A 17,826-nucleotide genomic window follows, 5' to 3' on the forward strand; every position below is an offset into this window, starting at 1 on the left:
ACACAAAGGTTGTTTCAGTCCCGGATGCCCAGAGGAGGGCAAAAAGCAGGAAACATGGAGAAATTCATAGCAGAGTGGGAAGAGACAAGCCACAAGACATCCTATTTGCACTTTGCCTGAATTTACCAAGACCAAGTTTGGACAAAACAAAGGTGAGGTGAATGAAGAAGTGAACTGGCAGCACAGAGGAGAAACCCAGCAAAAAGAAATGTAGCTAAAACCAATTCAAAGAAATTGTCATTCTTATTTTATATCCCCATAGGTTTAAATTAAGCTCGGAAGTTAACATCTGCACAATGACAGATTCTCCATTCTACAACCTGATGCTCAAAGGAGAACATCCTCCTCTGACAGAAGTCAGCTTGGTACCTGGTGACAGCAGAGTAACTTGCTGCTACAGGAAGAATCCTGGTCACCAGCTCTTTGATGGACAAGTCCAAGTTTGGATCAACTGAAAACGCTCGGTTCTGCCTGCCTACGAGAGGCTGTGCTGTGATGTATCTTCCATCCACACCAATCAGAACGTACAGCAAGTCCTCCACAATCATGGACTCTTGAGAGGCTAATGGCAAGGTACCTGTTTTCAAAGAGAAGACAAAAAAAGGACACCGTCAGAACATGCCATAGTACTACCTGATGGTCCATTCATATCGTTTCAATCTAGCACCTGAAGCTTGAAAGGAAGACATACTACCATTCAAAGAGAACAAAGGAAGATCACACAAAACTGAATCAAGATATAGAGAAATAAAACTGAGTTAGGGTCAACTCCAAAATCATCTACCTTGCTTTCCTGGAAAACAGAATCCTTTGCTCATTTATACCCGAAGCAAACCAAATAGACAGGGCTATACATCTGTGGCCAAGAGAACATCACCCACAGCTTGTGCTGCTGATCCTTCCACCCAAAAGGGCTCAGTTATACTGGACTCCACAACTCCCCCTACCTCCCCTCCGCTGAAATATTCAAATACCAACAAAACAGTTCAAATACAGACACAAAGAAAGGCCGGCCCAGCAAAAGTTGCAGGTGAACTGCAAACTGCAGGGTCTCTGAATGGTGCGGTCGACTACAAATCAGCTGCAAGAAGCACAAAGGACTCGACCCGAAATATAATCAAGCGCATCAGAAGATCAGGGAACAGCGTGGCTACCACCCTAACTACAGCAAAGCTTATCTCATGAAACAAGGCAACAACCCCCCTCCATTTGTAGGATTGTACGTGAGAGAACAAACGGTTCTGAGCTTGCCAGGAACATACCCTCACAGCACATCCCAAAAGGCGCCGGCAGAAATGCACTGTTTATTTAAAGGGCAAGCTATTTAAAGGGCACCTCCAAGAACGAGCCTACTGTTTTCATGTCCCCCTTAGACACAGCCCAAATCCACGGCAGGAAGGTTTCTTGTAGGAGCCTCCACAGTTCTGGGGAATGGAAACATGAGTCTCTAACTCAGCTGTTCCCTTCAAAAAAAAGCTCTTAAATCTAATTTATGAATAAGAAACTATACAAGCTCAGCCTAAAGCCAGAATACAATGGGGAGAGATTAGTCCCCTGCTGCTCTGGCGAGGAGAGAGACAGCAAATCAGGGAGGTTGTTATAGTCTTACTGGAGAGGATATTGAGCTGGGTGGATTGATGAATACTCCCTTGTCAGGTACGACTACAGACTTCTCCCCTGAGAATACAGATGTGATACTCCTACAGTAGGATTTTATGGAGGCTGTAACTCAAGAGAGAAAAAGGACTGGGAAACTCAAAACAGATCAGATCCCATGGATCAACAGTGGGGCTGGAATTCAGCACAGGAGAAACACTGTGAACAAAATAAGTTTGGGGTTTTTTTTGAACCCCGCTCTTCATCTGCATAAAAAGTTAATGCATATCACATACCTATAGGTACTGTTGTGTCTGTGCTTAAACTGGTGCCAATTAAGAAATCGCCAATAAGTACAGGTCTCTCATACACCCAGGATGGAAATACTGGAATGGGCTGACCAGAATTCTTCTTGTTCTGCTTATCTCGGAGGATTTTTCGTGTAAGCTCAAGAGGCTGTTGGAAAAAAGGAGAGAAAGAAGTCCGAGAAATTTTGAATTTTAAGCAGAAATTGATAACTGAGAACAGAAAGTAGAATAGCTAATGTTTCAGTAGCACGGTATAGGATTTGGTCTCAGTGCTGCAGAGGTGATTTTTTATACAGTTGGCACACATAGGGGAGCAGAATGGGGACATGCGCAACCACCAGGCAGCTTACTAGCTTGCAAAGCGCACCACGTGAAAGGCAGCAAACTCCTTCCAGAAGCAGTAAGATCTTATTCAAGGGGCACTTGCAGACAGGCTAACGAACACTTCTGAACTCGGTTTCCGCACAGTGCCCACTGAGTAACTGCGTGACAAACGCAATCCAGATAATCCACCCATAGATAGCTGGAAAATGATGGAGTTTTTTACTCTGAATAGGAGTCAGCAAAAGAGGTGAGCTCTTAAAGACCGAAAGACTTTCCGCCACCGGTTCTGGGTCTCTGACACTAAAATAAATGGAGTGCAAGATTAATGATCAGCTGGAGAGGTTTGTGAGATGTACAACCTACACAAACATTTAGAGCCCCAAGCGCACAAACACAGGGGACGTGTTTATGAATGCCGTTTCTTAAGCTCCACAGATGTGTATGTGAAACGGGATACGCACAGGGCCATTTTACCTTCCTCTCATAGGAGGTCTCAGAGGAGAGAGGAACTTGGGAAGGAAGCAAACGTACATGTGAGCTTTGCGTCTTAAAGAATGGTGCTCTTACATGTGAGAGGTAGTTGATGCACACCGTGGCTGGCCCTGGCTACTTTTCATATTCTCAGAGGTGCCCAGGTGCTGGGTCTTGAAATCCTTCAAACAAGCATCAGCTGTGGGACCACTCCTCCGAGCAGCACCAGTTCCGCATGTGTTTACTGCAGCCTCGCTGCTGGCGTAATGCTGGTACAACGTCCTCAGGTCAGCGAGGCAGCCCAAAGCAACGCTACATTCCTACTTGTACTGGATATGTGTGATCTGCTAGAGGGACCTCAATTTCCTCTGCTGCCCTTATAGAAACAGGACTCTTATAGGAGGAGAAGGATGAAGCGTCAAGTAAGCTGCCAGCAATTCAAAGGATGACTAAACTTCACATAAAATGGCAGATCTCGGTGTAGGACTGAGTCCTTCACATGGGTAAACAATTTGAACTCCTTCATAAATCTTAAACCCATACAGTGAGAAAATAATCCTCTGTGGAAGTAGTATACAGTAGTTTACTTGTCCATCACGATCCAGACACACAGACATGGGCTAAAAGATCAAAACATCATACGCACTTTCTGTATCATCTTGAGCTCCAGGTCATTAAAGGAAGACTTGGAACAGAAGATCTCCCCGTAGCACTGGCCCTATGCAACATGGCTGTATGAACAAGGTTCTCCTCAGGAGAAGGGCAGCCATCATTACATCTTCCCAAATGGCAGGGAGCGATGAGTCGGAAGAAAAGCTCCACAAACCATGGACCTCACCATCACAACATCTCCATGAACATGCATACTTATGAGAGAGCAGACTAAGAAAGTATCTAAGTCCAAAAGCTTCTGAGGCATTGCGCTAAGTATGGGAGACCATACAACCTAACAGAGCCAGGTAAGATCTCAACAGCGCGTGCGGATGGAAGACAGCACTATAAAATAGAGCTAGTTCAGTGGGATGGACTATATGAAAGTTACACCTTGGAAATTCAGAGACATGAAGTAATTCCTGTCTTCCAAATGCCAAAATGAAATCAGATCATAGACTCATAGAATGGTTTGGGTTGGAAGGGACCTTTGAAGATCATCCAGCCCAACTCCCCTGCCGTGGGCAGGGACATCTTTTACTGGATCAGGCTGCTTAAAGTCCCGTCCAACCTGACCTTGAACACTGCCAGGGATGGAGCATCCCATCTAAACCTACCCTCTTTCTGATTAAAACCATTGCCCTTTGTCTTGTCACTACAGGCCCTGGTAAAAGTCTTACTCCGCCTTTCTTATAAGCCCGTTTTATATATCGAAAGGCCGCAGTAAGGTCTCCTTGAAGTCTCTTCTCCAGGCTGAACAAACCTAACTCTCTCAGCCTCTCTCCATAGGAGAGGTGTTCCTCGGATCATTTTTGTGGCGGCCTCTGGACCCGCTCTAACAGGTCCACGTCCTTCTTGCACTGGGGACCCCAGAGCTGCATGCAGTACTCCAGGTGGGGTCTCATGAGGATGGAGTAGAGGGGGAGAATCACCTCCCTTGACCTGCTGGCCACACTTCTTGTGATGCAGCCCAGGATGCGCTTGGCTTTCTGGGCTGCAAGTGCACAGTGCCGGCTCATGTCCGATTTTTTTTTCACCAGTATCCCCAAGTCTTTCTCCACAGGGCTGTTCTCCATCCATTCAACCCCAGTCTGTACTGATAGTGGGGACTGCCCTGACCCAGGTGCAGGACCTTGCACTTGGCCTTGCTGAACTTCATGAGGTTCACGTGGGCCCACTCCTCCAGCCTATCAAGGTCCCTCTGGATGGCATCCCTTCCCTCCAGTGTATCCAGTGCACCACTCAGCTTGGTGCCATCCACAAACCTGCTGAGCGTGCACTCAATCGCACTAGTCGTTGATGAAGATACTAAATAGCATTGGTCCCAATATGGACCCTTGAGGGAGACCACTCGTTACTCGTTTCTATTTCGGCATTGAGCCATTGACTGTAACTCTTTGGATGCAGCCATCCAGCCAACTCCTTATCCATCAAGCAGCCTCCTTTCCTTCTTGGCCCTGGAAAATACCTATTGTAAAATTCCCTGCTTCCATACTATACAAGAATAAGCCCAATAGCTCCCAGTGCCCGAGGGAAGTCCCTGAAGTGAGATGAGCTCATGGCACTGTGAGGGAGCATGCCGGCACCTCTGTCCCTGTGAGCTCACAACCTATGGGCTGGGGCGTGCCTGGAGTAAGGGTGTGGGCTGGGGCATCTGTCCCTAATAAAAAGGCAGGGACTGAGGCCTATTCCTTACAGTCATCGTGAAAAGGAGCAGCCAGAACCGCTGAAACAAACGCAGAACCTTCTTCATCAAGGGACTGGTTCTTCTTCACTGGTGATTCTCTGGGATGACAAGAGGCAGGGAACTTCTCTTGGAGTTTAACCAGCTCTAGCGTGAATTTGTTAACTGGCAGAGTTCAAAAAAGTTGACACAGTTTTGGCTGCAAAGGACGTAGCTACCTGAAAGGGAACACATACGTTTTACCACCTCGATGATTCTTGGGCCAAAACTAATCCAAGCAGCAACTCCAATCACTGAAAGATCACTGGATGATCTCTCTGACAGTGCCAAGTAATCACAGGGCAGATGGCACAGCACATGTTTCACAGGCATGAATCACCTTCTCTCCGCAACTTAAAATTTAGATCGTTGTCATCACAGGCTTCAATGACAGCCTGAATAAAACTCTCAGGACTAAAAACGTGGCCCTCGGGTGTCAGCCTGGCACTTAAAAGCCCATGGGATAGGGTGGCAGTGTGCCACTGTCACGCTGATGAACCTGCATCTGGTATCTTAAGCAATGACAGTGCCCACATCCATCGAGAGAGAGAAAGAGCTCATCTTCGTGCTCAGTGAATGCCAACCGTGCCAAAGGGCTCCCTGCACTATAGCCCTGTGCCAGGGAAAATGGGCAGCAGTGGGCATGCACTGGACCTAGAGCACACGCCCAAGGAGGAGTGGTGGGGGCAGCTGGGCTTTGCTGGGTCTGGCCAACAGAAGGTCTAAGAGCAGCCTGCAACTACAGAAAGGACAAGTACCAAGATGACGGGTGAAGCCAAGCTTCCCTCAGCAGTGGGGGGAGGTTCAGGCGGCCATGGACACAAGCTGCCCCTTGGGATACTGAGATTGGGCAGGAAGAGACACTTCTTCCCGCAGAGGGGGAGCAGCCATGGGGGGTCAGCAGGGAGGTGGGGTATCTCCCTCCTGGGGGCCTGCAGGACTCAGATGGACAAAACGACAGCTGCCCTGACCCAGTGTGGTGACAGTCCTGCTGCGAGAGGGAGGCTGGACTGGACAACCCCAGCCGTTCCTCCCACCAGTGCCGCAACGAACCTGTGGAAACACTGGCAGCTATCCTCCACGCCCAGTGAATGAAGATGGTGCCACGAGGATCACAAATTGAGTTGCTCAAGTGAGACCCTCGCGTCCATTACTACATTGTGAAGGATCAGTCCAGGGCTTGTGCCAGTGCACAACCCGGCTTCTCGAAGAGAGATGGAGAAATAAATCAATTGCAATTATTACGACTACTTGACAGTCCTCTTGGGACGTGGCTCTAGCGGAAATTCTGGGTCAAGAGATTTCAGCTATGTGTGTTGATACAGCCCTACTGATGGCTCAATGGCCCCGAGCACCTGCCCGTAAGGGCCTTTTATCAGAGTTTCAGTTCTTTAAGTCTGAACAAAGCATAAATGGAACAGCAGGGAGACACAAATCTTTTTAGTTGGCTTGCACTGCCATTTCAATTCTTTTGGTTGTGAACGGCACATCCCAGAGACCACCACTTACTCTTCTTTCCTCTTTTAGCAAGTCTGCACGTAAATCCTATTAAAAAGATCAGTTATCTTACTGGAAATTCATCTTCCCTTCATGATCTAAATCAACCACTCAACTCAGATCATCTGTGAAGGATTTGGATGAGCCCAGCAAACTGCGCAGACACGTATTTCACAGTGTATGTGGAACAAGGCTGGTTTCATCACTGCCTGACAGGGGCAGGGGGTTGGACGCTCTCTGTTTAGGATTTGAACTCTCCATCACCACATGCATGTACAGCCCTCTTCAAGCTGAGAGACCCATTGGGTGTCCCAAAACACTGAACATGGAGGGTCCATTCCTCTAGCCATCGATGGCCTGAAGTGATCTGACCACCACAGCAAACCCCCCACTTGGTGGCAGATGCATCATCTACTGTCGTCATCTTCCCCAGGGACAGGAGGGTGTTCCCTGGAAGGTGTTAGCTCTGCTCAGCCACTGCCACAGAAAGATCTTCACAGACTGAAGAGTCACCGCACATCTGCTGAGGAGCCAGCACGGGCAACAAACCGCATACAGCCATAGCTAGAGAGCTCGAGAGCAAAGGTTTGTAGGATGCATCACGAATGTGAATGCTGCCACGTGGCCGAGACAGGGCCAGCAGTGCCGCAGAGCGAGCAGCTGTGAAGCACACACCACATCAATGCAGACAGACCCTGGGCGCTAACGAGACATAGATATGCCTCCACCGAGGGAGAGCGCAGGACTGCCACAACAGAGACTGCAGACGGAGAAGACCCCAGTGTGTGATTTCTGAGCAGGCCGGCACCCTCAGAAACAGTCACATGCAGAGCCTGGAGGCTGTCCCGTTAGATTTCATTGACCAGTCATCAGAAGGCAGAACAGAAACAAACCTCTGGGACGAAGGTAAGCTGCAAAACTTTAAATGGAAGCATTTGCACATATTTGCTCACTCACTACGGACCTTATCACTCTTTCACCTCTGACCAAATAACTGTCCATACACCGTTGCTCCTGTGCCTTCCGCAGCCAAAATGCCCTTATCTTGACCCACAAGCTTTTCGTTGTATTTTTCTCCCCCCTGTCCTGTTGAGCAGAGGGAGTGATAGAGTGGCTAGCCAAGGTCAACCCATCACAGTATAGTTATTTATACAAATGATTACAGGAAATAGAAGTTGGGATTTAAGTAATAATCGCCCTTTTGCACTTCCTACCTCTGGGCCTACTGATAATGAAACGCTTGCTTAACTGTTTTCTAAGCCTGTGTCTTGCAATGATATAGTTTACTTCTACAGCAGGTTTTTTTTCTTCCTTTTTGTCTTTGGGGATCACTTTGCAGCATTTATTTGAGGAGCTGAAATAGCTAAGTAGAGGGAATGGCTGTGTCCACTTGGGGAGCGATTATGTGAGGCACTGTACCCGCATTGTCTGAGAGAGCAGAACTCCTAGGAAGGATGGGGACACGCCACAGTGGCTGCTGAGCTCCTGAGCAAGCACTGCCACAGGCAGAAAAGCAAACATCAGCACAGCTTAAAGCAGTCATTTGAAATGGGAAAATGAAATTACATTAACCCCCGCCAGTTTGAACTGTGGGGGCCTAAACTTGACTTACCTTAACTGACTTACATAGAAAAAGGCCACTTTTATTAAGAACGGCACAAAGATTTAATATAATCTGACAAATAAATTTTGAGAGATAATTTAGATTATCTGCACAGATAGGAACATTTATAATTCCACTAGATGATAGAAGTTAAGAGCCCAGCTATACACATGAGCAGAAGGGAAAGATTTTGTACCCAAAGCTTGGGAGGAAACAGTACCTGCTGTACGCTGGAGTTGGCTGCGACACTGCCCAGCTGCTTGCGTAGCTCCTCGAGCTCCTGTAGCGATATCTTGGAAGTAGACGCGGGAATGGAAAAATTTGTGCTGCCACTGGTTGCTGCATTTGCTGCAAGTTCTGCCCTTTCTTTAGCATTTTGTTGCAAATACTGGAGTGTCTGTACATACACAAAAAAGAAAAGATTTTGTGAATGCTGGTCAGCACACACCAAAGCAAAAAACATACGACCATAAGACGGTTGTGCTGAATCAGACCACAGGTCTTTCTGTTTCCTGTGTCTTAGTGGTTTATATCAGGAGGAGTGTAATTCTCAGCAGTGCTTTAATAATTAAGTAAATGCTAGAACTGTTGATTTCAACGCATGTCGCTGAACACTGTCATCGGAAAGCGTGCTCTACTTAAAATCATTGCATTGTTACGACTGCTGAATACATATAACAGATCCAGTTCTAAGGGGGAAACAAACCTCTTTGTCTTCTGTGAGTTTTGACAGTAGATAAACTAAAGAATCTAGATGTCTTGTATTTTTAGACTTCAGCTCATCGTACTTCTTTAAAAAATCTTCAGGAGTTCGAGAAAACTCTGCTATTTTTACCTGTAAAACACCACATTAATATTAAATGTTTAATGTATATTATTATCACAGCATTCAAAAGAGGAGCACTGTGCAAAGACAGAGACAAGGTGCAGGCTGCTGCTGCTGCCAAAGTACTTCAGAGAATGGGTTTTGGACTGAATACTGCAGCATTGGTCTCCTACTAATAATTACGCTGGAGGAGAGTGGGGCTTCAGGTGATGGAGAAGGGACTGCAGGAGAGAAAAGATGAAGGTAAGCACAAGATCTGTAGTAGGGCTCGCTTTGCACATGCTTGTCTGAAGCAATATAATTATGTATCAGCAGGTTTATTAAGCAATTCCGGCACTGACGAAGCCACATCTGGACACTGGGTCCACTTTGGGGCCCCCACTAGCAAGAGAGACATCAACAAAGTGGACTGAGCCCAGCGCAGAGCCATGGAGGTGGTGGGGTGTACTGCCCATTGCCCGAAGGGGCAGAGCAAAAGCACCACAGGCACTGCCGCAAATTGCGAAACGGAAAATCCCAACTGGCCGTAGGGAAACGGTCCTTTCTAGAGAGAGAGGTGACCCTGGGACACGGCCAGAGAGACGGAGAAATCTCCTGGAGATCTTCAAAACGCAGCTAAGCAGTCCGCTGTAGCTGTGATGCTGGCCCTGCTGCGAGGAAGGGGTTGGACTGCAGGTCTCCACTGAGCCTCCTGCTTAAATCTATGAACTGCAGCTGCCACTTTGAGGCGTAAGACTGGAATTAGAGAAAACATGCAGTTCAGGCTACAAAGATCTGAACTTTCAGGCAGACTTAGCAATTTTCTAGCACTTACAGCTTGACTGATGGATTGCTTTTAAAAACGACAATGGAAACCAGTATTATAGCCACAGAAGTATGCCTGGTCATGAGAGTGTCGGGCTTTAATCCCTAATACCTGGGTGATATTCAGAAAAAAAGTCAGGTATTGTTCATATAATCACATTTCCTACAGTTACTGTTTTTCATTTGTTTTATTCCTCCAGAGGACAAGCCCTCTAATTAAAACTTGAAACCACCACCACAGGCACAAAATAAGCTCCTTCTTTGAACTTCCCCCCGCAGTTCTAACAACCCTTCTCACGTTCTTTCACCAATCTCTCCAAGATGCAAGGATTTTACCTTTTTCCTGATATAATCTTTTTACTGTATACCCTAAATCAAGATTCCAGATCAGACTACCCCATTTTTTTACCAACGCCAACATGATTTCACCGTTCTTCTCAGAAAAACTTGGGACAGCCATTACCCCTCCCAACACGTGTCCAGCTCTGCACCCACAAAAGTCAAGTTACCTCACAGAAGAGTAGAGTAAGGAAAAGGTAGTTCACATCACCGGCCAAGAGAAATCACGCTGAGGAAAGTTTATGTCGAATTTCTCCTTAGGGAGGACTGTGCTCTTAGAGCTGACGGACCCTCTGTCAACGATTGCAGAGGAAGCACGCCGCCTCAGGAGTACCGCCAGCCCCCCCGTAAGGTCTGAAACGCATCTCAGCTGTGATTACAGTACGTCGACGCTTACCTTCGCGCTGTGCGCAGAGACAGTCGTGGTAACGTAAGGCGTTCGATTCTTCTGGAGAAGATCGATGTAGACTTCAGCTCCTTCACCGCCGTGAACACGCAGCAGGCTGAGCAACTCGTTGACATCGTGGTGAATGCGGAACTCGCTCATACTCCCACCTGAGGCCACAACCTCCATGGGACGCAGAAACAAAGGCGGTTAAGTTATTATTTTACTGCTGCAAATGAAATACCCGCACAAACAACATTTCCTGACTACATTATGAGCCTGCAGGGTATCCTAAAATATTTGACTGGCATAAAGAAATACGTGTAAGGGGAGGAAGCAAGCAAAACAGAGATACTCGTTATTGTGCCTGATTTAACTACACTGGTACAAACCCCACCTTAAACGTAGGTGAGCCAGCAGAGGATTTTTCAATCTCAAAATCACACTGGCTGTGGAAAAGTTACTGAGTCGTCATAAGAAGTGCTGGTTTGTGTACTGACAGACTGCAGACACAGCTGAAATTGCTGGCTTCAGCAGCCCGCCCATGCTGCTGCTTCTGAAGGTATTCAAAAGCAGTTTTTCCAAGTTTAGGGGTCTTTATATTCTACTGCCCATTTTATTAACAGACAAGCACCAAATTCTGCAACGTTACTTAAATGACGGCCACAGAAGTAAGAGTCTGGTTGAGGCATCTTGCAAGTAGAGAGTTTAATGTGACACCCTGTACAGATGCAGAATATCAAGCATTGTCAAAATCATTGAATCATTGAGGCTGGAACGCACCTCTGCAAGCCTCGGTCCGACCCTCCACCCAAAACTGAGTCAAATTAGAGCAGGCTGCGCAGGGCCTTGCCCAGTCCAAGCTTAAATATCTCCAGAGATCCGGATTCCCCCACCGCTCTGATCCTGACGCGGAAACACCTCTTCCTAATATCCAGCTGGGATTTCCTCTGCTCGGAGGGGCACAGCCAGAGCCCCAGGGGCACCGGCACAAGCTGCCGCGCGGGAAACCCCGGCCGGCCCCGAGGACACAGCCCGTCCCCGCGCGAGCGGGGCGTCCCTGGGACGGGCCCCGAGCGGTGGGGGATCCCCCTCCCCGGGGATGCCCCGACTCGCCCGGGCACGGCCCCCAGCGACCTGCTGCAGCTGAGGCGTTGGGAGCAGGGTCGGGCCGGAGACCCGGCGGGTCCCTCCGCTGCCCGCCTGGGGGGACCGCGCCTTCCCCGACGCCCGCGGCGGCTTCGGGCAGCGCCTCAGCCCCGGCCCGTCCCTACCTGCCCGCCCGGAAGTGCCCGCCGCCGGCGCCCCGTTGCGCGCCCCGCGCATGCGCACTCCCCCAGGCAGGCGCCCGGCGGCGCGCCCCGCGCATGCGCACTCCCCCCACGCAGCCGCCCGGCTGCGCGCCGCGCGCATGCGCACTGCCGCGCGATGCTGCCGCTGCCGCCCGGGCTGCGCCGCCGCCTGCGGGAGGGGCCGCCTCCGCCGCCCCCGCCGCCCCCGCCGCCCCCGCCCCGCGCCCCGCCGCCCCCCGCGCCGCCCGCCCCGCCGCCCGCCCCGCCGCCCTTCACCTTCGCTCCCCGCCGCCTCCGCCTCGGCCCCCACCACCCGCTCCTCGAGGTGAGGGGCTGCCCTCCCGCCGGCGGCCGGCCCGGGCCTCCCCGCGCCGGGCGAGCGCCTCGGGGTCTGGGCCTCCGGGCTCGGCCTGTGTGGACAGCAACGGCCGTGCTCCCTCAGAGCTCCGCCCCGGGCCTCTCCCGGTGCGCCGCGGCCTGTCTCCGTGGAGAAGAAGGGTTTGCTCTGTGGAGGCAGGCCTGCCCACGGCCTCTCTCTGCTCCTCTCCTAGGATGGGGACGTCCACAGGCACCTCTACCTCCAGGGTGTCCTCACCAGCCTCGCGGAGGTGGCGGAGAGACCCAAGTAAGTGAGGCAGGGCCCGCGGGCCGCCCCGGCATGGTGGTGGCTGCAGGTGTGCCTCTTGGTGGACACGTCCCGCTCCGTGTCACGGCGGCGTGCGGCACCGTTGGTGCGAACCCTGCCCGCTCGCGCTGCACGGGTGCGAGGCTGGGACGGGTGCCGTTCCTCTTGTCCGTGGACTTCAGAGGCCGAGGAGGAGAAATAAGTTAAAAGGGAGACGCGTTGCAAAGCAGTTTGAAAAGGAAAATGAGGTGATAAGGTTTGCAAACCTCAACATCCTGCTGAAAAGGTCAAAAATCAGTATTTTGTGCTGCAGTCAGCTGTCTGCCTAACTACTGACTTGTGCTTGCTGGATGTGACGTCAATTCACTGAGAGTTCCCCGTGAGCAGATAAGGCATCTATAATAGCTCTGAGAATTGGGATTGTAGCTAAACAAGAGGATTTAAGTGGCAGGTTATTATGTACCCAGTCAAAACAGTGGGAGAGCTGTGCGGTACAAACAGCCCCAATTAGGAAGGCTAAGCCTGGGGGAGAATCTTCATCTTGCTTTAAAACCTGCTCTTGTATATAAAATTGAGGAAGTACTTTGAAGATTGTGTGAGGTTATCCTACAGACGCCTGTTAAACAGTGTTGGCACAAAGTTTTAATCCACAGCTGCAACTTTTAAGGTCGAACAGCTTATTTCTCACATTGCTGCTTGGTGTTATTCTTAATTGAAGCGCCACTTCAGAGGACGATAACATATACCATGCTCAAGCTGTAACGGCAAATAAGACTTTCCATCTGCCAATACCATCGTAATCTTCATTCCAATTGCACCTTTCATTTAATTTAAGTATTATTCACAAAAAATGCCACAAGTAAATAAAGTCATCTAGAGGAATACAGGAAGCTTAAATTAAGGCTCTAATTCAATTTATGTCATGGATCTCCTAATTTCCCCGCAGGGTGTCTGAATTCAGTTGCCACATCTCTGGGTGCTGCCAAGTCTTTGATACGCTGGAGGGCTACGAGCACCACTACAACACGCTGCACAGGAATGTCTGCTCCTTCTGCAAGCGCTCCTTTCCATCGGGGCATCTCTTGGATATTCACATCTCGGAGTGGCACGACTCGCTCTTCCAGATAATGGCGGAGAAGCAAAACATGGTGAGTCGACGTGCCCAGCCCTTTGCTGGTGGTTGGTGTGCACGGCGTGGGCTGGCATCCTTGGAGAGTGACCGTTCGGGGAGGGCACCCATGTCCCCAGCTGATACCGCTTGCCTTTTCCAATGATGTCTTTTTTTTCCCCTGCCTTTCAGTACAAGTGTTTGGTAGAAGGCTGTGCGGAGAAGTTCAAGAGCAGCAAGGAGAGAAAGGATCACTTGGTCACCGTTCACCTTTATCCTGCTGATTTTCGGTTTGATAGACCAAAGAAAGTGAAAAGGTAACTGCAAGAATTGCAATAGCGCAACTGGTTTTCCCCTGTAGAGGTGGTGGTGTGCTTCTCTGCTGTTTCACTCCCTTTCCAGAGGAAGCAAGTTTATATCCTAAGAGGCTCAGAAATGACGTTTTCTGCTGCTTGTAAAAACAGGCAAACTTGCAAGTCTTTCTCTGGCAAAGTGGTACTTTATCTTAATGTTGAAGCACGGCTCATGTCTCCCCCCGTGTGGCTCTAGGCTCTGCTCCCTTCGTGCCATCTCAAGTGTAAACGCAAAGCCCAGCATCTCTCTGCGTCGCTTTGTGCACGTTTCCTGCTTTGCTCTCCAACCCTTTGCAATATTCCCTTTCCCCAAAAGCACACGTAGAGCAGAGGGAGGCTTTGCGAGTTTGGCGAACGGCTTCCTCAGCTGGCCACTCATTTCAAGCACTGCTTTCACCACAGGGATGAATACAAGGACTGATGTTTAACACCTTCCTCAGAGACCCGGGTGATGGGATGGAGAGAAAATTTCTTGCCTGGCAGGGTGGTGTGGCCCTGGGATGGATGTCCAGAGGGACAGGGGACTGGGTCTGTGGAGTCTTTCAAAGCTTGCTTAGGCGGCCTGGTGTGAACCCTGTGAACCTTCTAGTCCAACCCTCTGAGCCCGTTGAATGAGTTACGCTTTATGGGCTGAAGAAAAGAACTTGGGGTCAAAGCTATAATGCAGCAACCCTGAATACCTAAGTAGAAACTCATACAAGCCTATCACGCAGCTCTCCAGCAGCCTTTTGGCTGCTCCTGGTGGTTTGCGCAGCCAAATCTCTGTGCCTCCGTGCAGTAACTCACCAAGTTGGACTTGACCTGTTGCGTCATGAAATATCTTTCATTTCCTTTGCTCTGTGCTTAAGCGGCAGCTGCTGAGAAAGGATGTAAAATGTTCTCTCTGCAGCGGCCCCAAGCACGCGAGCTCTCCCACAAAGCAGAGTGCCAGCGTGCCGATGGATGTGAGCGTGGAGACGTCGGAGCAATTCCAAGTGGACCCCATGGAAACAGGGCCCAGTGAGAACATGGAGATCCCTCAGCCTGCAGCCAGCCCCGGCCCCTCAGTGCCAGAGAAACGATTCTATAAATCCAGGTCTGTACTGTTGGCCTCCACGGGCAAAAATTTCTGGGGCTGGGACCGTATCATCTTAATTGCATTTTGCAGTGCCTAGGGCAGCACGGCTCAGGGTGTTTTTGTGTTGAAGATAAAAGAGGTAGGATTTCCATGTAGGTTTTTAAAAGAGGAAAGCGTAAGGAAGGACAGAGCGCGCGTACGCTGTGAAAGCCGTGTCAATAAGTTTCTTTTAGTCTGCTCGCCCGTGATCTCTTCCCAGGGTATTGCAGAGTGGCGTGGGTCTGAAGGTAAGAAACTGTCCTAAAACACTCGAACAAGTTTCGTTCCTACTTTGTAAGACTTTCCCATCCTAGCTGACTCGGGGCTGAGCTGGTGCGTTTCACTGTCAGTGCTGCCATGCAGTCGCAGGACAAGGCACAAATAAAGCAGGTGAACATCCTGCTCTGAATCTTAGGTTTTGCAAGGCCAGAGCAGCATTGCTGGTGTTTCTGTTGTTTTTTTTTTTTTTAAAAGTAAAATCTTTACAAAAAGTTGAAACTGAATTGCCTAATGCTGGCTTCACTTCGGAAATCCCCCTCGTCATGTCCTGTAAGACCTGTATGAGATACAAGGTAGCCATCAAAAGGTCACCACCGTCTTCCCAGCACCCGGATCGGTGTCATTTTATTCATCATTTTAATTGTCTCGCAGCACAAAGGTTAATACGCTTTTGCCTGAACTATTCCAGTTCGCAAAGGGATTCTTGTGTTTTGAGTTTGCCGCATCTGTGACACGCTGGCCGTCAGTCTGGAGGCAGCACGATGAGCCCACGACCGCGCTGGAGCGCCGCGTGGGGAAACCTGCTTCTGTCCTCAGCTCCCTCTCGCTTTCACTGGCGTCAGCGTTTTGCTCTGCCTCTGTAAGATGAGGTCTCACCTCGCGGTGCTGATTCAGGGCTTTCTAGGGAGTTTTGGAATCTGAAAGCGCTTGCAACGCAGTACAGCCACTTGGGTCTGCTTTTGTATGTCATGGTTTGCCTGACAAAATCCTGTCCCTAAGCAGCTGACATTTTAAACTTCACTGCTTTGACCAGCTAACAGCTTATAAACCAGAAAGAAACCGTCCCTTGAATTCGATGTGATGCTGCAGGTCAAAAGGAAAATTTGTTGTTGAAAAGCCGCACTTTTACGGCTGCTTCTGCTCTCCTGCTCTTCGCAATCAGGTGCTTCGACAACAAACCACTGCAACTGCCCAATGACACGTTACATTTTGTCGCACCTCACACCTGGTTGTAAAGAGAGGAGAGGCCTCCAGAGCATAAATGAAATGTGCAGAATAAATGGGAAAGCAGACCAGTGTTTCAATGATGATTTAGATGTCCTGCTCCTCCGACACCTCGCTCTTCCCACTCTGGGAGCTTGAAGTGCTACGCAAGGCATAGAGCGTGCCGGTGATCCTGCGAGAGGTGGGCTGTTAATGAGTATTACAGCGTGTCTCCCTTTCCAGGATCCCATCCACAATTTGCTTTGGACAAGGTGCCACCCGAGGATTTAAAGGACCAAGGAAGAAAGTCTGAAGGTCAGATCTGTGCAAGGTGAGAAGGCGCCGGCCGCTGCCGCCCGACAGACGTTAGCGATGGCACCGTGGCCGAGCAGGGATGTTTGCAGTTGTGCGCCAGGGTCCCGCTCCGTACAGGGAAGGCAGAAGAACGAAAACAGGGATTGTGGGGCAGCAGTTTGGGATACATCGATTCCTTGGGAGGGGCTTTGCTACAGTCCCTTCGTGTCTCTGTACCACCTCCCTTTGCCAGCATTTCAGAGCGGACTCATGCTTAGGTTTACCCTTCCTGAGACACAACACTCTCTTTTCTGATCCCCTCTGAAATCAAACTACAAATAAATTCGTCTGCCTCCGTGCTGTGAGTTTTTCCATCTCATCAGTGCCAGGACCGCTCTGGGCAGCAGTGACTTTCTAGATAGACGGTTGCATCTTGCCTGAGCTTGGAAATGGTAAATGCTGTTCTGAAACTCCAGGCAGCTGTGGGGATCGCACAGGCTTTGTGAAAAACTTGCAAGGAATCGCTGCCAAAAATGCAGCAGGGATAGCACCGAGCAAAATACACCGTGTTCCCTCTTCCCGCAGGAAGCCCTGCATCCCCCCAGCCTCCTCAGCTGGCCTGGGGGCAGGGTGTCACGCTTCCCTGCCAGCCTTGCTTGCGCAGGGGAGAATCAAAGGAAAATCCAGAGGTGTAGATTACAACAATTAATTTAATTCTTTTCATTTCATTCTTTCATCATCTCACAGTGCTTTTTAAAAGCTCCCAGCGAGGACAGCCCTTGGGACAGCATGCAGACGTGGGGCGGGTTGAACTCCGCATCAGTTGCTCACAGAAAGTCTCAGACTGCGGTGGAGCACTGCGACGTGGAGGTGAGAGGAGATCAGCTGCTGGAGCTGAGACTACACAGGATTGGTTTTTTGATATTTTTGCCTTTTGGGGGAAAAAATAGATTCAAGAAATTTCAAGATGAAATCTGCTGACTGTAGGGAAGCCGGAACCACTGACAAAAAGAAAACGGAAAAAAAAGGCTTGGTCCCTAATTCTGGCCTTCTCCATCTGGCTGAAGTCTGCTCCGCTCCCCGGCGCTTGCTCTGAAACGAAAGGTTTGCCTGGGCCGGGAAAAGCATTCTGGTGCCTTGCAGCTCATTTCCACAGGGAGCTAAAATAAAGTGACTTCCAACTAGGTGAATAAATAAAAGGATTTTTTACAAAATTGCTTCGTAGAGAATTTGAATGCTGTTTTGAAGCCCAGGCAGAGTCAGAGGTGCAGAATGAACCCCCCTTTGCTCCAAATACCCCCAAAATCAGGTTGAGATGGAGGTGGTTT

At 49.6% G+C, this 17,826-nt stretch overlaps 2 protein-coding genes across 8 annotated transcripts in view; one reads left to right on the forward strand and one right to left on the reverse strand.

Moving 5' to 3' along the window:
• TUBGCP2 (tubulin gamma complex component 2) overlaps nt 1-11,836 on the reverse strand; it is a 34,318-nt gene extending 22,482 nt beyond the window's left edge. For 2 of the 7 annotated variants that reach the window (XM_075154030.1, XM_075154032.1), the window contains exons 1-6: nt 11,802-11,831; nt 10,540-10,710; nt 8,880-9,008; nt 8,394-8,570; nt 1,893-2,052; nt 370-577 (exon numbers count right to left, since the gene is read on the reverse strand). In XM_075154030.1, coding sequence (XP_075010131.1) covers nt 370-577; nt 1,893-2,052; nt 8,394-8,570; nt 8,880-9,008; nt 10,540-10,689 — 824 coding nt within the window. In that variant the 5' untranslated portion in view covers nt 10,690-10,710; nt 11,802-11,831. The other 5 variants (XM_075154025.1, XM_075154029.1, XM_075154026.1 and 2 more) reach the window with 5 other exon arrangements.
• A 119-nt stretch (nt 11,837-11,955) lies between these two features.
• On the forward strand, nt 11,956-17,712 carry ZNF511 (zinc finger protein 511). The gene is made up of 7 exons (XM_075154033.1): nt 11,956-12,144; nt 12,371-12,444; nt 13,391-13,592; nt 13,745-13,869; nt 14,795-14,980; nt 16,448-16,535; nt 17,246-17,712. Exons 1-6 carry the CDS (start codon nt 11,956-11,958, stop codon nt 16,515-16,517), a joined length of 846 nt encoding a protein of 281 aa, XP_075010134.1. The 3' UTR covers nt 16,518-16,535; nt 17,246-17,712.
• Nucleotides 17,713-17,826: the final 114 nt, after the last annotated feature.

This window comes from Calonectris borealis, chromosome 7 (assembly GCF_964195595.1).
Source record: "Calonectris borealis chromosome 7, bCalBor7.hap1.2, whole genome shotgun sequence".
Lineage (NCBI taxonomy): Eukaryota > Metazoa > Chordata > Aves > Procellariiformes > Procellariidae > Calonectris > Calonectris borealis.